This window comes from Ranitomeya imitator, chromosome 5, assembly GCF_032444005.1.
Source record: "Ranitomeya imitator isolate aRanImi1 chromosome 5, aRanImi1.pri, whole genome shotgun sequence".
Classification (NCBI taxonomy): domain Eukaryota; kingdom Metazoa; phylum Chordata; class Amphibia; order Anura; family Dendrobatidae; genus Ranitomeya; species Ranitomeya imitator.
Window position 1 is genome coordinate 191,741,147 of NC_091286.1, and position 27,771 is coordinate 191,768,917.

General features: G+C 45.2%; 1 protein-coding gene across 2 annotated transcripts in view; it reads left to right on the forward strand.

Moving 5' to 3' along the window:
- The window catches only part of RNASET2 (ribonuclease T2), a 200,511-nt gene that overhangs the window by 119,950 nt on the left and 52,790 nt on the right, over positions 1-27,771 (forward strand). For both annotated transcript variants that reach the window (XM_069769450.1, XM_069769451.1), the window contains exon 6: positions 11,465-11,529. In XM_069769450.1, coding sequence (XP_069625551.1) covers positions 11,465-11,529 — 65 coding nt within the window. The remainder of the gene's footprint in view (positions 1-11,464; positions 11,530-27,771) is intronic.

The window sequence follows — 27,771 nt, forward strand, 5'->3', positions numbered from 1 at the left end:
TTTGAAGGGAGCAGAAACTTAATGTTTCCCTGTGACAGCCCGAAACCTGTAAGATCTGGAGAAGATCTATATGGAGGAGTGGGCCAAAAATCCATACTGCAGTGTGTGCAAACTTGGTCAAGAACTACAGGAAACGTCTGACCTCTGCAAATGCAAACAAAGGTTTCTGTACCAAATATTAAGTTCTGTTTTCTATTGTATCAAATACTTATTTCATGCAATAAAATGCAAATTAGTTATGGAAAAATCATTCAATATGATTTTCTGGACTTTTTTTTTTTTAAGATTGTCTCTCACAGTTGACGTGTACCTACTATAAAAATTGCAGACCTCTCTATTCTTTGTAGGTGGGAAAATTTGCAAAATCTGCAATCTATCAAATACCTATTTTGCCGACTGTATGTATTGAACAGCAGCAGTGCAGGGAGGATGGGGGAATATACCAGGCTTCGGGAGCATATAATAGGATGGAGGACCAAGCTTGGAGAGTTTATGGTAGGGTGGGGTCAAGCTAGGGGGGCATATACCAGGCTGGGGGAATATAAATAGGATGAGGGACCAGGTTGGGGCGCATATAATAGGATGGGGGACCAGGCAGGGGGTGCATATAATAGGATGGGAAGCATATAACAGGATGGGGGAGCTTATAATAGGATGGGGGACCAGCCTGGGGGAACATATACCGAACTGGGAGAGCATATTATAGGATGGGTGACCAGGTTGGGGGGCATATACCAGGCTGGAGGAGCACATAATAGGATGAGGGACCAGGCTGGGGGAGCATAGAATAGGATGGGGCCAAGGCTGGGGGTTATAGACCAGAATGGAGGATTATATACCGGGATGGGGGATTATATACCAGGATGGGGGAGCATATACCAGGATTGGGGACCAGTCTGGGGGAGCATATAATAGAATGGGGGACCGAGCTGGGGGAGCATATACCATGCTGAAGGAGCATATAATAGGATAGTCTACTAGGCTAGGGAGCATATAATAGGATATGGTATAAGGTTGGGGGAGCATTTACCAGGATGTGGGAGGATATAATGGATAGTGTACCAGACTGGAGAGCATATAATAGGATAGGGGACCAGGCTGGTAGAGCATATACCAAGTTGGAGGAGGATATGATAGGATGGGGGAGCATATAATAGAATGGTATACCAGGCTAAGGGAGCATATAGCTGGATGGGGGAGAATATACCAGGACAAGCTATTAAACCCGTTCTATGCCCATGTGTTGAGCATTTTTACTGGTACATTTTTTTGCTATTTTAAAGGGAACCTGTCCCCAGAAATATTGCTGTTAACCTTCAGATATTATTGTAGCGCCATTTATTCCATGGCGCTTTACATGTGACGAGAGGTATCCGTAATAAAAAATAAGTACTGTAATCTTAAACAATACAAGTCACTACTGGTACAGAAGGAGAGAGGACCCTGCCCGCAAGGTCTCACAGTCTACATGGGATGGATGAGAATACAGTAGGCGAGGGTAGAGCTGGTCGTGCAGAGGTTTGGTCGATCGGTGGTTGCTGCAGGTTGTAGACTTGTCAAGAGGTAGGTCTTCAGGTTCTTTTTGAAGGTTACTATAGTAGGCTAGAGTCTGATATGTTGTGGTAGAGAGTTCCAAAGTGGGGGGATGCGCGGGAGAAAGATTGTATGCAATTGTGAGAAGAGGAGATAAGAGGGGAGTCGAGAAGGAGATCTTGTGAGGATTGGAGGTTGTGTGCAAGAAAGTACCAGGACACTAGGTCACAGATGTATGGAGGACACAGGTTGCGGATGGTTTTGTATGCCATGTTTAGGGTTTTGAACTGGAGTCTTTGGGTAATGGGGATCCAGGGCAGGGATTGACAGAGGGGAGAGGCTGGGGAATAGTGGGGGGACAGGTGGATTAGTCGGGTATCAGAGTTTAGAATAGATTGGAGGGGTGCGAGAGTGTTAGAGCGGAGACCACAGAGCAGGAGGTTGCAGTAGTCAAGGCGGAAGATAATGAGCTCATGGACTAGTGTTATTGTAGATTTTTGATTGAGGAATGTATGGCTCTGGGAAATATTTTTCTGTTGAAGTTGGCAGGAAGCAGAAAGGGCTTGAATATGTGGTTTGAAAGAGAGGTCAGGGTCAAGAATTACCCCAAGGCAGCAAGCTTGTGGGACTGGAGAGAGTGAGCAGCCACTTACTTTAATGGATAGGTCCATTGGGGGGAGGTGTCGAGTGTGATGGGGGGAAAGATGATGACTTCTGTCTTGTCCATATTAAGTTTTAGAAATCTAGTGGAGAAGATAAAATAGCAGACAGCCATTGTGGGATTCTGAAATATAAATAAATAATAATAAATAATAATAGTAGGGAGGTGATATCTGGTCCCGAGATGTAGATCTGTGTGTTTTTACGCTTGTGTCCTGACTGGGTGGCGTGAGCAAGGGGATTGTGACCCCATTGTGCAACAAACAAGAATACCCTGGAAGGAGCGTGAATAAGCAGCTACCTTGGTGTTCACTCGAGCCTCTGATGGTGAGGTCAGGCTTGTGCAGCAGATAGCTGCCAGGTACCACTCCAGGGCGGTGTCTGGCTGTGGCAGCTGATCCCTCTGAGGGACTGAACACTAATAACAAGTGCCGGCGAGTACAGACGAGCACAACTGGTACTCTGGCAGGCGGGCACGGCTGGGCACTCTGGCTGGCAGGCAGACAGCACGGCTAGCGGGACGAACTGATTCGGGTAGGACGGGAACATAGGCAGGTACGTGTGGGATAAGGTAACCGGTAGTGACCAGTTCAGACTAGAGGCATAAAGGAACAGGGAAGAACTAGACAGAAGGGACAAGGACACACAGGGCACGGAGCGGGAGCAGAGCAAAGCAGCACGATGCGGAGACCAGGACAGAGCTGCAGGAGGCGAGACAGGAGTAGAGCAGAGCCGCAGGAGGCGGAGCAAAGAGGAGGAGGAGTGAACACAAGGAAACACACAGTGGAATAGGAAAGGCTACAGACAGGGATACAAATGGACACACGTATAGGACGAAATTCAGACAGGGTCAGGAATGGGACAAGGCACAGAAACAAGGACTCAAACCAGGGTATGAAGCCCCCCTGGGTGGCTGAAACAAGAGAGACAGGACACAGGTACAGGCCAGGTTACAAAGCCCCTCTGGGTGGCTGACACGAGACAAAGCAAGACAGGACCTGGCAACTCAGCAGTCAGACACTAATTGAGTAAATGTGTTGCTCAGGCATCCCCCTAGGGGTGGGAATGCCTTAAGTACCTGACGCCTCTTGGCAATTGGCAGGGGACACCTTTGGAAGGTGCACACAGACTCAACAAGAATCAGAAAGTGGCTGGGCCGCCACCCTAAGCACACAGCCAGGAAGTATGCAGAGAGCAGGCAGGAGACATGAGGTTCACAACATGGAGCAGACAGAGAGCAGAGCTCACAGCATTTTATCTATTTTGCAGACATAGGGTAAGTTCACATTTGCACATTTGCGTATATATGCACAGTGTATCATCTGCATGCACAAATGCATGCAAAAACGCGTGCAAAGGCAGCTTTTTTTTATCCGCATCAGCTTACACACTAAAAAGCTAAAAAAAAAGCTGCGTGTGCATGGATTTGCATGCGTTTGCGTTGTTTATGCGCATGCATACGGTATTTCCAATGTTTTTCAGTAGCTTTTTCTTGACATTAGACACCGACCCATGTCTCATGGGAGATATATACAGTGGGGCAAAAAAGTATTTAGTCAGTCAGCAATAGTGCAAGTTCCACCACTTAAAAAGATGAGAGGCGTCTGTAATTTACATCATAGGTAGACCTCAACTATGGGAGACAAACTGAGAAAAAAAAAATCCAGAAAATCACATTGTCTGTTTTTTTATCATTTTTTTTGCATATTATGGTGGAAAATAAGTATTTGGTCAGAAACAAACAATCAAGATTTCTGGCTCTCACAGAGCTGTAACTTCTTCTTTAAGAGTCTCCTCTTTCCTCCACTCATTACCTGTAGTAATGGCACCTGTTTAAACTTGTTATCAGTATAAAAAGACACCTGTGCACACCCTCAAACAGTCTGACTCCAAACTCCACTATGGTGAAGACCAAAGAGCTGTCAAAGGACACCAGAAACAAAATTGTAGCCCTGCACCAGGCTGGAAAGACTGAATCTGCAATAGCCAACCAGCTTGGAGTGAAGAAATCAACAGTGGGAGCAATAATTAGAAAATGGAAGACATACAAGACCACTGATAATCTCCCTCGATCTGGGGCTCCACGCACAATCCCACCCCGTGGGGTCAGAATGATCACAAGAACGGTGAGCAAAAATCCCAGAACCACGCGCGGGGACCTAGTGAATGAACTGCAGAGAGCTGGGACCAATGTAACAAGGCCTACCATAAGTAACACACTACGCCACCATGGACTCAGATCCTGCAGTGCCAGTCGTGTCCCACTGCTTAAGCCAGTACATGTCCGGGCCCGTCTGAAGTTTGCTAGAGAGCATTTGGATGATCCAGAGGAGTTTTGGGAGAATGTCCTATGGTCTGATGAAACCAAACTGGAACTGTTTGGTAGAAATACAACTTGTCGTGTTTGGAGGAAAAAGAATACTGAGTTGCATCCATCAAACACTATACCTACTGTAAAGCATGGTGGTGGAAACATCATGCTTTGGGGCTGTTTCTCTGCAAAGGGGCCAGGACGACTGATCCGGGTACATGAAAGAATGAATGGGGCCATGTATTGTGAGATTTTGAGTGCGAACCTCCTTCCATCAGCAAGGGCATCGAAGATGAAACGTGGCTGGGTCTTTCAACATGACAATGATCCAAAGCACACCGCCAGGGCAACGAAGGAGCGGCTTCGTAAGAAGCATTTCAAGGTCCTGGAGTGGCCTAGCCAGTCTCCAGATCTCAACCCTATAGAAAACCTTTGGAGGGAGTTGAAAGTCCGTGTTGCCAAGCGAAAAGCCAAAAACATCACTGCTCTAGAGGAGATCTGCATGGAGGAATGGGCCAACATACCAACAACAGTGTGGGGCAACCTTGTGAAGACTTACAGAAAACGTTTGACCTCTGTCATTGCCAACAAAGGATATATTACAAAGTATTGTGATGAAATTTTGTTTCTGACCAAATACTTATTTTCCACCATAATATGCAAATAAAATGATAAAAAAAACAGACAATGTGATTTTCTGGATTTTTTTCCCTCAGTTTGTCTCCCATAGTTGAGGTCTACCTATGATGTAAATTACAGACGCCTCTCATCTTTTTAAGTGGTGGAACTTGCACTATTGCTGACTGACTAAATACTTTTTTGCCCCACTGTATATATATATATCTATAATATAACGCTGGGAGCGTCACTCTGTCCTAAACCTTTATAGACTGCGCAAGCGCCGGCGCAGTCTGGGCCTCACAGAGTGACGCTCCCAGGAGATCGCGGTATGCGTAAACACTGAACGCACACCGCGATCTCCACCGGAGAGTCAGGGACCGCCAGGAGGGTGAGTTATTCACCTGTCCCCCGTTCCAGCGCTGCGTGCGGCTCCGTCTCCCGGGTCCTCTGCTGTGACGTTCCCAGTTCAGAGGGCGCGAAGACGCGCTTAATGCGCGCCGGTGCCGCCCTCTGACTGAACATTCACAGCCAGAGGAGCCGGAAGATGGCGGCGCGCAGCGCTGGAACGGGACAGACAGGTGAGTATAGCAAGTGCTGGGGGCCTGAGCTAGCGGTGACTCCGGCACCTGACCCCCACACCGCGCCGGTGTCCCCGCCTGCTCAGGCCCCCAGCACTCGGCGCCCAGCGACGATAGGTGAGTATGGTATTTTTTTTTTTATATATATATATGGCAGCAGCATACGGGGCATATATAATGGAGTATCTTATGGGGGGCATATAATACAATGGTGGCGCAGGATGGGAGCAGCACATGACAGAACGGGGGCGCAGGATGGGAGCAGCACATGTCAGAACAGGGGCGCAGGATGGCAGCAGCACATGACAGAACAGGGGCGAAGGATGGGAGCAGCACATGAAAGAACGGGGGCACAGGATGGGAGCAGCACATGACAGAACGGGGGCACAGGATGGGAACAGCACATGACAGAACGGGCGCACGATGGCAGCAGCACATGACAAAACGGGCGCAGGATGGGAGCAGCACATGACAGAACGGGGGCGCAGGATGGCAGCAGCACATTACAGAACAGGGGCGCAGGATGGGAGCAGCACATGAAAGAACGGGGGCACAGGATGGGAGCAGCACATGACAGGATGGGAGCAGCAAATGACAGAATGGAGGCGCAGGATGGGTGCAGAACATGTCAGAATGGAGGCGCAGGATGGGTGCAGAACATGTCAGAATGGAGGCGCAGGATGGGTGCAGAACATGTCAGAATGGAGGCGCAGGATGGGTGCAGCACATGTCACAATGGGGGAGCAGGATGGGAGCAGCACATGTCACAATGGGGGCGCAGGATGGAAGCAGCACATGACAGAATGGGGGCGCAGGATGGGTGCAACACATGACAGAATGGGGGCGCAAGATGGGTGCAACACATGGCAGGATGGGGGCGCAGGATGGGTGCAGCACATGACAGGATGGGGACGCAGGATGGAGCAGCACATGTCAGAATGGGGGTGCAGGATGGGAGCAGCACATGTCAGAATGGGGGTGCAGGATGGGTGCAGCACATGTCAGGATGGGGACGCAGGATGGAGCAGCTCAGGACAGGATGGGGACGCAGGATGGAGCAGCACATACCATAGCATATAGATGCTAGCCACCCGGGCTAGCTAGTGTGTGTGTGTATATATATATATATATATATATGTGTATATATATATATATATATATATATATATATATATATATATATATATATATATATACACACAGTACAGACCAAAAGTTTGGACACACCTTCTCATTTAATGATTTTTCTGTATTTTCATGACTATGAAAATTGTACATTCACACCGAAGGCATCAAAACTATGAATTAACACATGTGGGATTATATACAGTCATGGCCAAAAGTATTGACACCTCTGCAATTCTGTCAGATAATACTCATTTTCTTCCTGAAAATGATTGCAAACACCAGACAAAAGTATTGGCACCCTCAGCCTAATACTTGGTTGCACAACCTTTAGCCAAAATAACTGCGACCAACCACTTCGGTAACCATCAATGAGTTTCTTACAATGCTCTGCTGGAATTTTAGACCATTCTTCTTTGGCAAACTGCTTCAGGTCCCTGATATTTGAGGGATGCCTTCTCCAAACTGCCATTTTTAGATCTCTCCACGGGTGTTCTATGGGATTCAGGTCTGGACTCATTGCTGGCCACCTTAGAAGTCTCCAGTGCTTTCTCTCAAACCATTTTCTAGTGCTTTTTGAAGGGTGTTTTGGGTCATTGTCCTGCTGGAAGACCCATGACCTCTGAGGGAGACCCAGCTTTTTCACACTGGGCCCTACATTATGCTGCAAAATTTGTTGGTAGTCTTCAGACTTCATAATGCCATGCACACGGTCAAGCAGTGCCAGAGGCAACAAAGCAACCCAAAAACATCAGGGAACTTCCGCCTGGTTTGGCTGTAGGGACCGTGTTCTTTTCTTTGAATGCCTCTTTTTTTCTCCTGTAAACTCTGTTGATGCATTTGCCCAAAAAGCTCTACTTTTGTCTCATCTGACCAGAGAACATTCTTCCAAAACATTTTAGGCTTTTTCAGGTAAGTTTTGGCAAACTCCAGCTTGGCTTTCTTATGTCTCGGGGTAAGAAGTGGGGTCTTCCTGGGTCTCCAACCATACAGCCCCTTTTCATTCAGATGTCGACGGATAGTACGGGTTGACACTGCTGTACCCTTGGACTGCAGGGCAGCTTGAACTTGTTTGGATGTTAGTCGAGATTCTTTATCCAACATCCGCACAATCTTGCGTTGAAATCTCTTGTCAATTTTTCTTTTCCGTCCACATCTTGGGAGGTTAGCCACAGTGCCATGGGCTTTAAACTTCTTGATGACACTGTGCACGGTAGACACAGGAACATTCAGGTCTTTGGAGATGGACTTGTAGCCTTGAGATTGCTCATGCTTCCTCACAATTTGGTTTCTCAGGTCCTCAGACAGTTCTTTGGTCTTCTTTCTTTTCTCCATGCTCAATGTGGTACACACAAGGACATAGTACGGAGGTTGAGTCAACTTTAATCCATGTCAACTGGCTGCAAGTGTGATTTAGTTATTGCCAACACCTGTTAGGTGCCTCAGGTAAGTTACAGGTGCTGTTAATTACACAAATTAGAGAAGCATCACATGATTTTTCAAACAGGGCCAATACTTTTGTCCACCACCTCTTTTATGTTTGGAGAGGAATTATATCCAATTTGGCTTTAGGACAATTTTTTTTTGTGTTTTTTCATTTAAGACAAATTAAATGAAGATAATAATACCAAATAATTTGTGTTTGCTATCATTTTCAGGAAGAAAATGAGTAATATCTGACAGAATTGTAGGGGTGTCAATACTTTTGGCCATGACAGTACTTAACAAAAAAGTTTGAAACAACTGAAATTATATCTCATATTCCAGGTTCTTCAAAGTAGCCACCTTTTGCTTTGATGACTGACTGCTTTGCACACTCTTGGCATTCTCTTGATGAGCTTCAAGAGATAGTCACCGGAAATGGTTTTCACTTCACAGGTGTGCCCTGTCAGGTTTAATAAGTGGGATTTCTTGCCTTATAAATGGTGTTGGGACCATCAGTTGTGTTGTGCAGAAGTCTGGTGGATACACAGCTGATAGTCCTATTGAATAAACTGTTAGAATTTGTATTATGGCAAGAAAAAAAGCAGCTAAGTAAAGAAAAATGAGTGGCCATCATTACTTTAAGAAATGAAGGTCAGTCAGTCCGAAAAATTGGGAAAACTTTGAAAGTGTCCCCAAGTGCAGTGGCAAAAACCATCAAGCGCTACAAAGAAACTGGCTCACATGAGGACCGCCCCAGGAAAGGAAGACGAAGAGTCACCTCTGCTTCTGAGGATAAGTTTATCTGAGTCACCAGCCTCAGAAATCGCAGCAGACACATCTCTACAACAACTGTTAAGAGGAGACTTTGTGCAGCAGGCCTTCATGGTAAAATAACTGCTAGGAAACCACTGCTAAGGACATGCAACAAGCAGAAAAGACTTGTTTAGGCTAAAGAGCACAAGGAATGGACATTAGACCAGTGGAAATCTGTTCTTTGGTCTGATGAGTTGAGATCTTTGGTTCCAACCACCGTGTCTTTGTGCGACGCAGAAAAGGTGAATGGATGGACTCTACATGCCTGGTTCCCACGTGAAGCATGGAGGAGGAGGTGTGGGGGTGCTTTGCTGGTGACACTGTTGGGGATTTATTCAAATTTGAAGGCGTACTGAACCAGCATGGCTACCACAGCATCTTGCAGCGGCATAGTATTCCATCCGGTTTTCGTCTAGTTGGACCATCATTTATTTTTCAACAGGACAATGACCCCAAACACACCTCCAGGCTGTGTAAGGGCTCTTTGACCAAGAAGGAGAGTGATGGGGTGCTGCGACAGATGACCTGACCTCCACAGTCACCAGACCTGAACCCAATCGAGATGGCTTGGGGTGAGCTGGACCGCAGAGTGAAGGCAGAAGGGCCAATAAGTGCTCAGCATCTCTGGGAACTCCTTCAAGATTGTTGGAAGACCATTCCCGGTGACTACCTCTTGAAGCTCATCAAGAGAATGCCAAGAGTGTGCAAAGCAGTCATCAAAGCAAAAGGTGACTACTTTGAAGAACCTAGAATATAAGATATAATTTCAGTTGTTTCACACTTTTTTGTTAAGTATATAATTCCACATGTGTTAATTCATAGTTTTGATGCCTTCAGTGTGAATGTACAATTTTCATAGTCCTGAAAATACAGAAAAATCTTTAAATGAGAAGATGTGTCCAAACTATTGCTCTGTACTGTATATATACTTGCGTTCGTGTTGCAAGCACAGGCCTCAGGAAAGCAAGTTTCTTGTGGTATTTGTATTTTCTTGACACCAATACTTACATTACAGTCAGTAGTCCAACAGCACCACAGTCAGCACAGGCCAGGGACAGATGGCAGCACCAGGAGACAACCACAGCACCAGGAGACAGCAGAAGCACCAGCAGAGTCGACCAGTCTACAAGGAACAGAAAAAGCAGTGAGAGAGACTGACATTTTCAAAGGTTGTATACTTACATAGGCAGTGTTGTCCTCACCAGGCCAGCAGCACCAGAAGAGATGCCATGACCAGCGACCGATGACCGCACCAGTGACAGCACAAAAGACAGGTGGCAGCACCAGGAGACAACCATTCTAAAGGAACAGAAAGAAAAATTGAGAGACAGACATTTTCAAAGGTTCTATACTTACATGGCCAGTGTTGTACTCACCAGACCAGCAGCACCAGGAGAGATGCTAGCAGCAAGAGAGATTGCAGCACCAGGAGATAACCAGTCTTGGGCCTCCGTGCTGAGTCTTGGGCCTCCGTGCTGAGTCTTGGGCCTCCGTGCTGAGTCTTGGGCCTCCTTGCTGAGTCTTGGGCCTCCGTGCTGAGTCTTGGGCCTCAGTGCTGAGTCTTGGGCTTCAGTGCTGAGTTTTCTGCTTCCATCAACAGTCTTGAGGATGACTACACATAATTGACGCCTTAAAAAATGCAACATGTTGCGTTTGCCGGAACCCGCCGCACACCGATAAATGACGCATGCGTACGCAGATGCATGCAAATGCATACAAACGCATGTCTCTGCGTACGCCATGTTAAAGATAGGTAGCCATGACGCATGCGGATCTGTGCGGATGATATACTGCGTACAGAGACACAAATGTGAAACCACCCATACACAGTTCATACAAAGATTATAAGGCTCCAATTAACGAGGTTGTCCAGTATTAGGACAACCACTTCTCATACCCCACGCTTGGCCTCCACAAAAGAAAAAGCCCACACTCATATGCGGTTAATCTGCAGTTTAAAAGTGTAATGCTGCCGGGCACCTACACACAGCTGAATTCACCGGGGATAATATTAACTGAATGGCTGACAGACTACCGTTAAGGAAGAATTAACTGATTAAAAAGTACACCCAAAACTTGGAACAAATGCTTAGTGTCACATTATAAACCGAAAACAAGAACAGTATGAATCTAGAAACTTCTTGTGTACTCCCTGGGGTACAAGTACAGGTTGGCAGCCTAAGAAGCATAACAATCAGAATCTAGGCTTGCAAGTGAGGAAGTGCCATATGAGCCCACAACTCATGGTAAAACATCAGAACATTATAGGAATGTTCCAGCTATAGATAGAAGACACGATAAATGCTAATTCATTTACAGTACTGTTGAATCTTTTATTCCTTTCTTTTAGAAAAGCTGTAACGTTGGATGATATGTTTTTTATGTTTCTATTTTATAGGACCTTTTGGCAGAAATGAACAAGTGGTGGCCTGATATTTTACATCCAAACACTTCTGATTTTTGGTAAACAAAAGTTGGAAATATGTTTATGCCACAAAGAATATCTCGTAATAACTAGTCCATGGTCTTATGAGTCTGGTAAAACTGGGCTCTGAATGCATATTCATAAACATCTAATTATAAAGGTAGTAATGAAGCAGAAAAGCATGATCTCTAGTAGCCTTATACTACATCGTAACACCCATGAGGCATACTGCTTATGATACTGATATTAAAGGGGTTGTCCAGTCTAGAAAGACAAGTCTGCAATCCTTCTGTGAGACGTCTGACTCACGAATTCCCCCAGCGCACCTAGTATCTCTGCATCAGGAATGGTGGTAGAGTATGCGATATGCACACTCCCAGGGCAGAAGCTGTCTAGTGGGCATGGCCTTGCTCAATGCCACGCTCACTAGACAACTGCCCCCACTAAACTAGACAGGGTGCTACCTCACTTAATGCAAGTTATTGAGTGATGCCGCACCCCCTTGAGGGTTCTGCCCAAGAGTATGCATATCACATCCTTGACTGCCGTGCCCAGCGCAGATGTCGGTGAATCCTTGCAGCGCAAAGTGCGTGCACAGGTAGGATTCAAAAGTCTGCAGTCACATAAAGAGACTACAGACCTATCAATTTAGACCAGACAACCTTTTTAAAGCTGTGATGTCACAAACAATGCATGTCACAAAAGCAAACTCTACTGTTCTTTGATGAGCAGGAGACCAATTCTCAGTACAAAGCAACAGTACAAAAGGATATCGAGCATCAGGAGTTTCCAAAATGAAATCCAAAGTTTATTAGAGCAATTGTAAACGATCCATTGATCATAACCTCTTTAGGTCTATACTCTTAGACATATTACATGCATTTTACTTAGAGGTCCTGTCACCAGGTCAAAACAGGGCCGTTTTTGCGCCTAATTTATTCCTGCTTCTCTTCTGAGTCTTCTATATTTTTAAGCCTGTTTTCACTTTGACCAGGGCAAATTTATCAATTCTGATCTGTCACCTTATGTGGTAATAAACAAAACCTAAGAGCCAAAATGAGCATATACCCTGCTGTAAATAAGTAAAATAGTACATATAAGTAACATAAGGTATGGTACTTAGTAATCATTGTTTTTGATCAAAAGAAGCATAAAAGCCATGGTGTACCCAAATTGGAAAGGCTGTATACTGTCTCTAGTATTGAATCCTTAATATGTGTAAAAAACAACCTCCAATGTGAATAAGGGCAGAGCAGGATCGAAGCCAGACTATGCACAGCCAGCCATGGGAAGATATATTAATATCCAGCTCAATCAAAGGAAGGCCACACTCTCTTGTTTGTACGGAGTACAAGTTATGTGGTAACAACTCTGGAATGCTTCAACATGTAGACGTGATTCTGAGATTGAAAAGTGAAAAAACACACACATTTAGGTCAATTTGATTTACATTTATTTATGAAAATATTGAAAATTTGACATTTAGAAAATTTAGCAATGTTTGATTTTTTTTGCCCTTCAACCAGATAGGCATACCAAACAAAGTAGTTAATAAATAACATTTATCACATCTCCAGTTTACATGAGAATCATTCTTGAAATTACTTTTTTTGTTATGTTAGAAGGGTTAAAAGTTTGACAACAATTTTTCTCAAAACCTATATTTTTAGAAAAAAATTCACTTTTTTAAAGTGACCTTGAGAGACTTGTATGACAGAAGACCCCCAAACAATACCCTATTTTAAAATTTCTACCACTCCAAGTATTCAAAATCACATTTAAAGGGAACCGGTCACCTGAATTTGGCGGGACCGGTTTTCGGTCATATGGGCGGAGTTTTCAGGTGTTTGATTCACCCTTTCCTTACCCGCTGGCTGCATGCTGGCCACATTATTGGATTGAAGTTCATTCTCTGTCCTCCGTAGTACATGCCTGCACAAGGCATATTTCAGAGCCCCTGAGGTGCCAGAACAGCAGAACCCTCCCATAAGGGCCCCCATTTTACAAACTACACCTCTCAATTAATTAATTAATCTAGAGGGCAGTAAACATATTAACACGACAAGTGTGTCACCAAATTTTATACCATAGGGTGGTGAGTTAAAAATAATTTTTCCACTAAAATGTTGTTTTAGCCCCAAATTTTTAATTTTCAGAATTTGTAAAATTGATTTCATAGTTTGTTACCCAATTTGTTCTAAAATATTTTTAATATCTAGTGATGAGTGAGTATTGTAAGAAAGTCCTTACTGAGAGCTGGAAGAGCCAGGAAAAATATGTGGACAACTCCTTTTATCAAGCCGAGGCTGAGGTTTATTCAGAGATATTGCAGCAGAACAGTTCATAGAAGTTAGAGAGATAAAGCATGCAGGCACGAACAGGGGTCCAGAGAGACAAAGTAATGCTGGGATATCTGGCGATGGTCTGGCCATGGTGTGGCAGGGCGATGGAATGGCCATATTGTGGCACGGCAGCAGGTTGGCAATGTAATGGCCCCGAACAACAGTAACAGGGGCTTTTTATACGTGATACAGACAAAGAGACAAAAAGCACATTGCGGCAAAAAGGGCGTATCTATATATATAATTGTCTAAGGGTTTTTCCGTCTGTCTGTCTTTCTGTCTGTCTGTCTGTCCTCGAAATCCCACGTCTCAATCAGCGACTGGCACAGCATGGCGACGATGATGTCATAAAGGTTGCCTCGACCAATCAGCGACGGGCACAGTCTGCTGCGAATTTGCCTCGACCAATCAGCGACGGGCACAGTATCGACGTAGATGTCATAATGGTTGCCATGGTGACGATGATGTCATAAAGGTTGCCTCGACCAATCAGCGACGGGCACAGTCTGCCGCGAATTCAGGAATCATCATTGTGCATATACTACGGGGACATGCATATTCTAGAATACCCGATGCGTTAGAATCGGGCCACAATCTAGTACATGATAACCTCATATTCACATTCCCAGACAAAACCATGGTTAAATGTAATGACTGAGGCTCTTTACACTAAACCCCATTAAAACTCGTAAATCTCCATGTTCCTCTTAAGGTACCTTCACACTGAACGATATCGCTAGCGATCCGTGACGTTGCAGCGTCCTGGCTAGCGATATCGTTCAGTTTGACAGGCAGCAGCGATCAGGATCCTGATGTGATGTCGTTGGTCGCTGCAGAAAGTCCAGCACTTTATTTAGTCTCTGGACTCCCTGCAGACATCGCTGAATCGGCGTGTGTGACGCTGATTCAGCGATGTCTTCACTGGTAAACAGGGTAAACATCGGGTTACTAAGCGCAGGGCCGCGCTTAGTAACCCGATGTTTACCCTGGTTACCAGCGTAAAAGTAAAAAAAACAAACGCTACATACTTACCTTCCGTGTCTGTCCTCTGGCGCTGTGCTTCTCTGCACTGGCTGTGAGCGCCGGCCAGCCGGAAAGCACAGCGGTGACGTCACCGCTCTGCTTTCCAGCCGCTGTGCTCACAGTCAGTGCAGGAAAGCACAGCGCCGAGGACAGACAGCGGAATGTAAGTATGTAGTGTTTTTTTTTTTTTTACTTTTACGATGGTAACCAGGGTAAACATTGGGTTACTAAGCGCGGCCCTGCGCTTAGTAACCCGATGTTTACCCTGGTTACCGGCATCGTTGGTCGCTGGAAAGCTGTCTGTGTGACAGCTCTCCAGCGACCAAACAGCGACGCTGCAGCGTCGCTGAGTGTGAAGGTACCTTTAGAGTAACTGTCATTGTTCACTTAATACACTTATTTATTATCATATGTTTACCCTTTTTCTATTATCATAGCCCTGCAGCTGATCCAATTAACCTATGTGTATGTCCACTAAACCTGCTAATGGCTATGATATCATCTTGTGTCTCCAATCTGTCTATGACTTTCAGAACTACATCTTAAGGTACCTTCACACTGAGCGACTTAACAACGATATCGCTAGCGATCCGTGACGTTGCAGCGTCCTGGATAGCGATATCGTTGTGTTTGACACGCAGCAGCGATCTGGATCCTGCTGTGACATCGTTGGTCGGAGCAGAAAGGCCAGAACTTTATTTAGTCGCTGGATCTCCCGCAGACGCCGATTCAGCGATGTCTTCACTGGTAACCATGGTAAACATCGGGTTACTAAGCGCAGGGCCGCACTTAGTAACCCGATGTTTACCCTGGTTACCATTGTAAATGTAAAAAACAAACAAACAGTACATACTTACATTCCGGTGTCTGTCCCCTCGCCGTCAGCTTCCCGCACTGACTGTGAGCGCCGGCTGGCCGTAAAGCACAGCGGTGATGTCACCGCTCTGCTTTACAGCCGGCCGGCGCTGAGACAGTGCAGGAAAGTGGCCCACCTTATTGAAACATCCAAAGAGAATGAGGTACAATAAGGGTATGTTTCCACGTGCAGGAAACCCAGCGCTTTGGACTCAGCGGATACCCCGCTCCATACAAAGCGCCACCCCTGTATGCGCGGTGATTCACCGCATCGTAGTCATAGACTGTGTTATTTATCTTGCGGAGGCGGAGCATCTCCACAAGATAAATAGACATGTTGCGGTATGGAAAGACGAGCCACATGTCCGGTTACACAGGGCCGCTGGATGCGGCCCTGCATGCCAGAGGCGTAGCTAGGGTTTTGGTTCAGGGGAGGTGAAGCTTCTGAGTGGGCCCCTAACCAGGTAACCTTGATTCCAGCTGGTTGATGCACCTTAGCAGTGGAGGAGAAACTCAGCTGATGACCGCTGTGTTGCTGAAAATAATCTCTATACAAAGAGCAACATTGATATTACTGCCATATGGTCAGTGGTAAATACCAGCCCTGCAGAACATATATGAGATCACAGCACAGTTACAAATGGTGACCTACCGCTGACGTTCTTTCTGATGGAGTTGTCCACTTTTCTTGTCTTTTCCATCTGGCCCAGACCGACAACTTCTTCCACCCAGGACTCGTCTGCAGAGAATACAACAAAGACTCATTTCATTTCTCATATTTTCAGCACGTCACCATCTATTCCCAACCTGCACAAACTCCTCATCCTACTGGTACCCCAATGCTGCTGCCGTATGTGTCCCTATTACTGCACCTGCTGTGTGGTTCTCTGTGCCCTCTAAATTCTAAAGCACCCCTCTAGAATATAGTAATGCCGGGTGCAAGTGCCCTAGATAACCATGTCCACATTTTGCTCCCTAGAAAGTAATATTGCCCTGTGTGCCCCTTTAATAGTCACAGTAACCCGAGTTCCCCTATAGCAATAAGTACCCACTTAACATTGAATAATGTCCCGAGTCTCTCCCCTGTACAGCTCCCCTGTACACAGCATAATGCTCTCTTATACATAACATGATGCCTCCTCACTGTAATGTACCCCCACACAGTATACTGACCCCTTAGTAGCCCCCAAACTGCTTGATGGCCCCTTCACTGTAATCCCCACACTGTATGATTGCCCCCCTAGATAGCCTCCATATAGTATAATGTGCCAAATAGTCCTCAATATAGTAAAATATATTCCCTATAGGCCTGTATAGTATAATGCACTCCCCATAGGCCTGTATAGTATAAGGCACTCCCATAGGCGCATAATGCACCCCCATTAGGCAGCCTGTATAGTATAATGCACCCCCATTAGGCAGCCTGTATAGTATATTGCACCCCATATGCAGCCTGTATAGTATAATGCACCCCCATTTGGCAGCCAGCACAGTATAATGCACCCCTATTAGGCAGCCTGTATAGTATATTGCACCCCATATGCAGCCTGTATAGTATAATGCACCCTCATTAGGCAGCCAGTACAATGTAATGCACCCCCATTAAACAGCCTGTATAGTATAATGCACCCCCATTAGGCAGCCAGTACAATGTAATGCACCCCCATTAAGCAGCCTGTATAGTATAATGCACCCGATTTAAAAAAACAAAAACAAAAAAACAACTCACCTTTCTTCCTCCTTGTTCCCGCGGTGCTCTAACCGCCCGCTCATCTCCTGACAGCGGGCGCCTGGTACTGATGTCATCGCTACCCTCTGTCAGTGTCTGTGACGTCAGATGCTGATAGGGGAATGATGGGAGAAGGACCGTAATGCTCCCCCTCTCATCAAGCTGACCCTGCGATGACCCTCTGCTGGCACAGGGCCCCCCACAGCCTCCTCAGGGGCTGCATAGTAGGGAGATCGTGTCTCCCTGCTCTGCTGCAGAATGTAACTGTATTGGTGCGCTGTGCACGCCGATACAGTTACAGTAGCGTTGCTCCAGTGGGCCCCCTCAGAGCACGGGGCCCGGGGCCACTGCCCCCTCTGCCCCCCCAGCAGCTATGCTACTGCTAGGAGGGCAGGTCTGTCTGTTGCCATGCGTGAGGAATCTCCTGCATGGCAACAGATTTTGGCGTGCATCTGAACCACCGGGCCCCTGGTTCGTCGGGCCCGGTCACAGTGGCAACCACTGCGACCACGGTAGTTATGCCCATGTCTGCTTGTCCAAAACCCAGTATTCAGCGGAGGAGGCATATGCTTTCCTTGCCTCCGACTCTGACAGTGAGGGAGAGGATCCCACCTTACTTTATTTTTCCAACTCCTCTTCCTCTAGGGATACCGAACTGCCACGTAGATGCCCCAGGGCAAAAACTTAACCAGCGCCCACCGTTACTGACCTCCTTAAAATTGTGAGCCACAGATTCCTGATTATGTGGTGCAATCAGGAAACCAATTTGACACCACCAAGTCTTTTTCACTGAAGATTTTGTAAATCTCATCATGTCTCAAACAAATTTGTATGCCCAGCAATTTTTATGCCAAAATCTGACTTCATCATTTGCCAACATGACCCCTGCAGACGCCATAGAAATGGTGAAGTTTTGGGGCCTGGCTCTTCAAAAGGGGATAGTGTAGAATCCAGAAATTCGGTAGTATTGTAGTGTTGACGTTTTGTATAACACTCCAGTGTTCCTTATAATTTCGGCACAGATGCGCTTTGCGGCTATCCACAATTTCTTGCATTACAGTGATAACACACAATGTCCTCCCCTAGATGACTCCAACTTTGACAGACTTTTCAAAGTTTGGGCTGTTATTGAGCACTTCAGAAACAGGTTTTATGAGGTGTACAACCCACAAAGGGACATCTGTGTGGATGAGTCCCTAATCCATTTCTAGGAGAGGCTCAAATTCCAGCAATACCTGCCAATTAAGAGGGCCAGGTACAGAATTAAGCTGTGCAAACTGTGTGAGTACCTCAGGGTACATCCACAAGTTTAGGGTTTATGAAGAGAAGGATATCTGGAATGCCCCCATGTCCTGGGAGTGAGTGAGAAAATTGTGTGGGATTTGGTGCACCCACTACTGGGTGAAGGTTATCACCTCTATGTAGATAACTTTTTTACCAGTGTCCCACTATTCAAGTCTCTCTCAGAGTTAGCAGCTGCAGCTTGTGGTACGGTCTGCAAAAATCTATGAGGATGCTATTTGGGCAGCTGCTCAGGTCAAGAGCAGAGCACAATGTAGTGACAGCATACTGGTAGTCAAGTACAAGGACACAAGGGATGTCCTTTTAATGACCACCAAACATGGTGATGGCAGCACCTCCAGCACTGTACGAGGTACCTCTACACAAGTCCACAAACCACACTGCTTACTGGGGTACAACAAGAACATGGGGGGGGGAGTTGATCTCTCTGATCAAGTCCTCCAGCCGTACAGTGCCATGAGTAAAGCCAAGGTGTGGAACAAGAATCTGGCTGTGCACATCATACAGATGGCAATGCACAACGTCTTCGTGCTATCACAATGTGATATTCCAAGAAGTAGTTATCAAGGCCCTAATATTTCCCCAGTAAGGTCCCTCAAACTGCAAAGATAGGAAGAATGCAACAAAGGTGCAGAGTGTGTTACAAAAGGGGATACAAAAGTACACCACTTATCAGTGTGACACCTGCCCTGACAAACAGTCTGTGTACGGAAGACTGTTTCAGAGTCTACCACTCCACTCATCCATGGACTAATAAAGGTATTTCTGAGTTACACAACTCACTTATGCCAACATGAAGTAAACCAAACAACTCATATACCAACCTGATGAACTCTACACTACTCACATATGCCAACATGATGACACTACATAAATCACGTATGCCACCACAAAATTCATATGCCAGGAAAGCACTTGATCAATTTCAGTATAGGGGCACTAGTGAGGGGGGAAAGTTTCCACTGTTTGGGCATGTCAGGAGACATAGCATACCCTCTAAATTCCAGCCAATTTTGCTATGAAAAAGTCAAACAGTGTTCCTTCCCTTCCGAGGCCTGCCGTGCTCCCAGGGTCGGACTGGCCCACCGGAGAACCGGAGGATCCTCCGGTGGGCCCAGGCACTGACCCCTGCTGGCACACAGGGTTGGCAGCTACCTTGGGCCCCTGCTGTCTCAAAGGCCCCAGCGGCACACTAAGCAACCCGTGAGTGAGGGAAGGGGGAGCAGCGTGTCACAGAGGCAGGAGCTGCTGCTGAGGCTAACCCTGTGCCCGCTACTAAAGAGAAATGAATATTCACTGCTTTCCACGCCCATTTCTCTTTAGCAGCGGCACACCTGATCAGCCTTAGGAAGCCGGCTAACACTGCCTGCTATTGAAGAATACTCACTGCCACCCAGGCTGGTCTTAGAGGCAGTTTTGGGCTGCCTCATGCTTTAGACATGCTGCTCCTTTAAATGTAAATGATCGGCTTCATTCCGCTACAGAAGACAGGCCTCTCTCACACTGCCGGCATGAGAGGAGTGCCTGGGAGCCATCAGGATCACTAACATGCCAGGACTGGGAGCAGCAGACTAAAGAGAGGTGAGAAAACTATTTAAGTGTTACTATATCCTGCTTTCTTAGTCAGTGGTAGTAATGGCCGCACAGGCAGGGAGACTGCTCGTCAGTGGTGATAGGCTGATGTAGTTCATGATGTCTGTTACTGCTGGAGAGGAGACTGGGGCCTGTGCTCCATTACTAACCTCACTAGCAGTCGGAAAAGTACAGACCTGCTGTAAGGAAACCTTGTTTGTTTCTGTCCCCTCCTGTGTCTGGCAGCCCCTCACTACACTGCAGTGCCCTGAGGAGGAGAGCAGCTATGTTCAGACAGAGGGAGGGAGCCATAAGGCCGGCGTCACACACAGCGTAAAACAATACGGTCCGTATATTACGGCCGTAATACGCTGAAAAGTCCCGAAAAAAGTGGTCCGTAGCTCCTCCGTAGGCAGGGTGTGTCAGCGTTTTTTGCGCATGGCATCCTCCGTATGTAATCCGTATGGCATCCGTACTGCGTGGTTTTCTCGCAGGCTAGCAAAACCAACATACCGCTATAGAAGTGATCCATGTGTCCCAAAAAGAAAAGAAAATATATATATACTGTCTATATATATATATATATATATATACATATATATATATGTCAGTAGACACATATATTAGAGAGAAAAGCCGGTAATTCAGTGCGGTGTACAGTAAAATCACACTGACAGCTTACAGTAGAATAGGTAGAATAAATGTGTACACATAGAATAGGTATATATATATATATATATATATATATATATATGTCAGTGAGACACATATATGTATATATATTAATATTTATTCCAGCGCTAGACAGCTTGAAAGCCGGTAATTCAATTACCGGCTTTTTCCTTCTCCTTCCTAAAACCCGACATGATTTGAGACATGGTTTACATACAGTAAACCATGTCTTCTCTCCATTTTTTTTGCAGATTCCACACTACTAATGTCAGTAGTGTGTATCTGCAAAATTTGGCCGTTCTAGCTCTTAAAATAAAGGGTTAAATGGCGGAAAAAATTGGCGTGGGCTCCCGCGCAATTTTCTCCGCCAGAGTAGTAAAGCCAGTGACGGAGGGCAGATATTAATAGCCTGGAGAGGGTCCACGGTTATTGGCCCCCCCCTGGCTAAAAATATCTGCCCCCAGCCACCCCAGAAAAGGCACATCTGGAAGATGCGCCTATTCTGGCACTTGGCCACTCTCTTCCCATTCCCGTGTAGCGGTGGGATATGGGGTAATGAAGGGTGAATGCCACCTTGCTATTGTAAGGTGACATTAAGCCTAATTAATAATGGAGAGGCGTCAATTATGACACCTATCCATTATTAATCCAATTGTAGTGAAGGGTTAAATAAAACACAAACACATTATTTAAAATTATTTTAATGAAATAAAAACAATGGTTGTTGCAGTATTTTATTCAACGCCCAATCCAGTCACTGAAGACCCTCGTTCTGTGAGTAAAAAAACATAATAAACCAACAATATACTTACCCTCCGCAGATCTGTAACGTCCAACGATGTAAATCCTTCTGAAGGGGTTAAAACATTTTGCAGCAAGGAGCTGTGCTAATGCAGGCTGCTCCTCGCTGCAAAACCCCAGGGAATGAGGCTAAAAATAGATCAATGATCTATATTTAGCTTTATTTGCGGTGAGGCGCCCTCTGCTGGCTGTTCATAGATCGTGGGAAATTACCTAGAAAGCCAGGGAGCTTTCTAGGTAATTTCCCACGATCTATGAACAGCCAGCAGAGGGCGCCTCACCGCAAATAAAGCTAAATATAGATCATTGATCTATTTTTAGCCTCATTCCCTGGGGTTTTGCAGCGAGGAGCAGCCTGCATTAGCACAGCTCCTTGCTGCAAAATGTTTTAACCCCTTCAGAAGGATTTACATCGTTGGACGTTACAGATCTGCGGAGGGTAAGTATATTGTTGGTTTATTATGTTTTTTTACTCACAGAACGAGGGTCTTCAGTGACTGGATTGGGCGTTGAATAAAATACTGCAACAACCATTGTTTTTATTTCATTAAAATAATTTTAAATAATGTGTTTGTGTTTTATTTAACCCTTCACTACAATTGGATTAATAATGGATAGGTGTCATAATTGACGCCTCTCCATTATTAATTAGGCTTAATGTCACCTTACAATAGCAAGGTGGCATTAACCCTTCATTACCCCATATCCCACCGCTACACGGGAATGGGAAGAGAGTGGCCAAGTGCCAGAATAGGCGCATCTTCCAGATGTGCCTTTTCTGGGGTGGCTGGGGGCAGATATTTTTAGCCAGGGGGGGGCCAATAACCGTGGACCCTCTCCAGGCTATTAATATCTGCCCTCAGTCACTGGCTTTACTACTCTGGCGGAGAAAATTGCGCGGGAGCCCACGCCAATTTTTTCCGCCATTTAACCCTTTATTTTAAGAGCTAGAACGGCCAAATTTTGCAGATACACACTACTGACATTAGTAGTGTGGAATCTGCAAAAAAAATGGAGAGAAGACATGGTTTACTGTATGTAAACCATGTCTCAAATCATGTCGGGTTTTAGGAAGGAGAAGGAAAAAGCCGGTAATTGAATTACCGGCTTTCAAGCTGTCTAGCGCTGGAATAAATATTAATATATATACATATATGTGTCTCACTGACATATATATATATATATATACCTATTCTATGTGTACACATTTATTCTACCTATTCTACTGTAAGCTGTCAGTGTGATTTTACTGTACACCGCACTGAATTACCGGCTTTTCTCTCTAACAGCGCTGCGTATTTCTCGCAAGTCACACTGCTTGTCCGTGTGTAATCCGTATTTTTCACGCTTCCATAGACTTTCATTGGCGTATTTCTTGCGCAGTACGGTGACAAACGCAGCATGCTGCGATTTTGTACGGCCGTAGAAAGCCGTATAATACTGATCAGTAAAATACGGCAAATAGGAGCAGGGGCATAGAGAATAATTGTGCCGTATTTTTTGCGAGTTTTACGGACGTAGATTCTGCGCTCTTACGTCCGTAAAACTCGCATGTGTGACGGCGGCCTAAATCCTTCACCCCTCTCTCAGATAAGCAGAACATGTGGCCAGGAAGCCTTGCCCCATCGCTTCCAGGACAGCAAAATTACCATGGATTCAATGGAAAGTTATATAAAGGGTGATTGTGTACTTCTATGTGAGAAATTGTATAATTTATTGGTGTTGGACAGTCAAAACTTGATTGATAACCTATCCAGGTGTCCAATTATAATAATGTGATTATTGGCGTCCAACATCCAGCCCCACACCACTGATCTGTTGTTATTCAGGTCAGCTATAGTGATGAATGTAGCTGCAATAGTCATTCCATTGAATGTGTAGCAGCCATTGCTGGGTACAGCAGACCAGCTCTTATAGCTGCAGCCGTTTTGCAGTACCCGGCAGCACCTGCTACGCAGCAGCTCCCGCACTCAGCGGCTCTATGGAAAGTGTTTACATATTGCCGCCAACATTTGGTCAGCGTGGGAATCTGACCACAAACAACATAATATTGATGAATAGCTCATCACTGTGTTTTGAGCAGACAGCTCCTTTAGTTGTATCGGCATCAGCTGCAGGGGAGGACGTGATGAACTGCAGCATCAGTGTTTAGACCTCATCCAGACATCCATGTTGCACGTACATGGTCTGTCTGTGGTTTTCTCAGATAGAACAGGTCCCTACTCTTTTTTTTTTTTTTTTTTTTAAATCCATTATAGCCTATGGGGCTGTTCACTTGTCTCTGATTTTCACAGACCGTGTTATTAACAAATTGGGGAGAACCCCAAATAAACGCTCACTATCAAGCCCTAAAATTTAACTTTTATTATATTAATGTTAAAAATTGCTTTAGGGTCTAAAAATGAGGTCCCTAATCTGCCTAAATTTGTTGTCAGTAGAGTGCTCGATGCTGGATTTCTTATACTTAATGGGCAACACTGTGGAGTGCTAACACTTATTTGGCAGAATTTGACATACAAATTTATCGCACTAGTTCCCCCAACATGTTTCACCGCATTTGCGACAACATCAGGGGACAAGCCACAGTCCCATCCCCAACGTGGTGGCCATAATTCTGTAAGACTTCATTATATTCTATGGGGTGGCTGTATTATATTTTATGAGGAGCCACATTATATTCTATGGGGGAGGGCTGTGTTACACTACATGAGGTGAGCTGTATTATATGATATGGCGGGCTGCATTATATTCTATGGGGGAGGGCTGTGCTATACTATATGAGGTGGGCTATATTATATTCTATGGGGTGGCTGCATTATATACTATAGGGGGTTACATTATATTCTATAGGGCAGGGCTGTGGTATACTACATGTGGTCTTGTATTTATTTCTATGTAGCTACATAGTGGGCCCAAAGAATGATTTTCTCTGGTGGGCCCAAGGAGCTCCAGTCCGATGCTGCGTGCTCCCAAAGGGTAAATTCACACAGGGCGTTTTTGCTGCATTTTGTTTTCTGCAGCAAAACCTGATCTGGGCAGGAAAGAAGCTTTGCCAAAAACGCAGGTTTAGGTGCGTTTTTGCTGCGTGTTTTGCAGCGTTTTTGCCGTGTTTTTGGTGCGTTTTTTCATACTTTTTTTTTTTCTCTTTGTAAAGTTGAGTGCACACAAAAAAAAAAAACAACTTCCTGCAGATAGAATAGATCGATAAATTACCTGCGATATCCTCTACCCCGGCATTTTCCCACGGTGCAGAGGTTACCTCAGGTCAGGCTGTGAGGGAGCACAGGCTCCGTGACGTCACCGCTAGTTACGGAGCCGCTCCGTCTCATTTATTCCCCAGTCGCTTACAGCCGGGAGCAGTCGCATTAGCAGCGCTCCCGGTTATAAGCTTTATCTCGCCCAGATACTGCGTGGGACACTCATTATATCGGACTATGACGGATCAGGGAGTATACTTTTTTATTTTATTTTTATTACAGAAGATCGATGGCTTTGCTTTGGAATGACAGAACAATAAAAAGATTGTCAAAACTGTGTGGTGTTTTAGTTCATTAAAATACTTTTTTCTGCATGTATGTGTGTTTATTTAACCCTTTAACTGCTATAGGATTAGTAATGGATAGGTGTCTTATTGACACCTCTCCATTATTAGGCAGGCTTAATGTCCCCTTACAATAGCAAGGTGACATTAACCCCTCATTACCCCACTTGCCACCGCTACAGGGCAAGTGGGAAGAGCCGGGCAAAGCGTCAGAATTGGCGCATCTAATAGATGTGCCTTTTCTGGGCAGCTAAGGGCTGCTATTTTTAGGCTGGGAGGCCTATATCAATGGCCCCTTACCAGCCTGAGAATACCAAAATGGGGGAACCCCACGCTGTTTTTTTTTAAATTAATTATTTAATTAATTAAGGACCCCTCTATTCTTGATATCCAGCCTTGCTGAAGCTGACAACTGGGGGTTGCAGCCTCTAGCTGTGAGTTTTGTCTGGCTGGATATGAGGGTGGAACCTACGCCGATTTTTTTTTTTAATTTTTTTTTTTATTTATTTATAGTGCAGGAGCGGCAGATGAATACTCCCATCTGCCGCTCCTTTCTCACTGTAAGTAGCGATGGCAGGTGTCAGATATATGGAAGCAGTAGTTCCATCAGCTGACACCAGTGATCAGAGGTGAAGTTTACACATCCGATTACAGCTGAGCACTCCCCGCTGTCTCCTGACATTGTAGGAACCGCGGCTCTCTGACCGGCTGGGAGAATTTCCTCGCCGATCAGAAGCGGTGTTTGCCACGCTGTCATGCATATGACAGCGTGTCAAACACTGTAATGTCGGACCCCCATTCAAGTGAATGGGGATCAGGTCCACTCTGCTGGATGGCAGGCTGCATGGACACATCATGCAACCTACAATCTACAGGTAGCAGAGCTGTGTGTGACATCTCATCTGGCTCTGCCTCACTTTGAAGCTGGTTGAGCTATTTAAGTCCTCTGCAGCCTGTGGGCCAGTGTCAGCTATAGTTCATGCTGCACGGTTTGAGCACCTGACCTGGATACTAGTAATAGTGTTCCTTTTGCCTCTGTCTGCCTGCACCCTTTTATGACTTGTTCTGACTTCTGGCTTGTACCCCGACTCCGTCTTACGTCTCATGTTTTGGTTACCACGTTCCCGGTAGGCTCTAATTTCTTGCTTGTCCCCGACTATTCTCTGCTCGCCCCTTCTGTACGGTGCTGCTATCTCCGTGTATGACCTTGACTTGTCTGACGTCTCTTTCATTACCTGTGTTGTTGTTCAGTGTTGCTGCGCTGTGTGTACAACCTCTTTACCTTAACCAGCACCCCCTGGTGGAGGTTGCTCTATACTGCACTGCAGCAGCACTTGACAGTGTGCATGAGATTTTTGAAATCTCATAGGCTTTTCAGGTACTGTAAAAAGCAGCTGAAAATTAGCATAAAAAAGCAGCAAAAACTCCCTGTGTGAACTTACTCAAACAGTGTTTTTTTCCCCACATATATCGGGTATCGGCATACTCATGAGAAATTGCACTACAAATTTGGGGTTCATTTTCTCCAGCTACCATTGTGAAAGTAAAAAAAAATGTGGCTAAAAGAATTTTTGTGGAAAAAAATGTAATTTTCCTATTTTCACAACTCCTTGGAGGGTCTAGTTTCCAAAGTGAGGGGTCACTTGTGGGGGTTTCCACTATTTAGGCACATCAAGGGCTCTCCAAATGCGACAGACAAGTGGTGCATCTTCCCTTCTGAGCCTTGCCGTGCACACAAACAGTGGTTTTCCCCCACATAGTAGTATCCTCATACTCTTGAGAAATTGCACAACAACTTTTGTGGTCCAATTTCTCCTGTTACCCTTTAGAAAACAAAAAAATTGGGTCTAAAGTAAAATTTTTGTGATAAAAAGTTGAATGTTAATTTTTTCCTTCAACATTCCATTAATTCCAGTGAAGCACTTGAAGGGTTAATAAACTTTTTGAGTGTGGTTTTGAACACCTTGGGGGGGGGGGAAGTTTTTAGAATGGTGTCACTTGTGTATTTTCTGTCATGTAGACCCCTCAACGTCACCTCAAATGTGATGTGGTCCCTAAAAAAAAATGGTTCTCTTAATTTTGTTGGAAAAATGAGAAATCGCTGGTCAACACTTAACCCGTATAACTTCCTAAAAAAAAAATTCCCTAATTGTGCTGATGTAAACTAGACATGTGGGAAATGTTATTTATTAACTATTTTGTGTGACATAACTGTCTGATTTAAGAGCATAGGAATTCAAACTTTGAAAATTGCTAAATTTTCCAAATTTGACAAATTTCCATTATTTTTGCAAAATAAATGCAAGTCATGTTGAATAAATTTTACCACTATCATGAAGTACAGTATGTCACAATAAACAGTCTCTGAATTAGTGGGATCCGTTGAAGCATTCCAGAGTTATTACCTCATAAAGTGACAATAGTCAAAATTGTAAAATTTGGC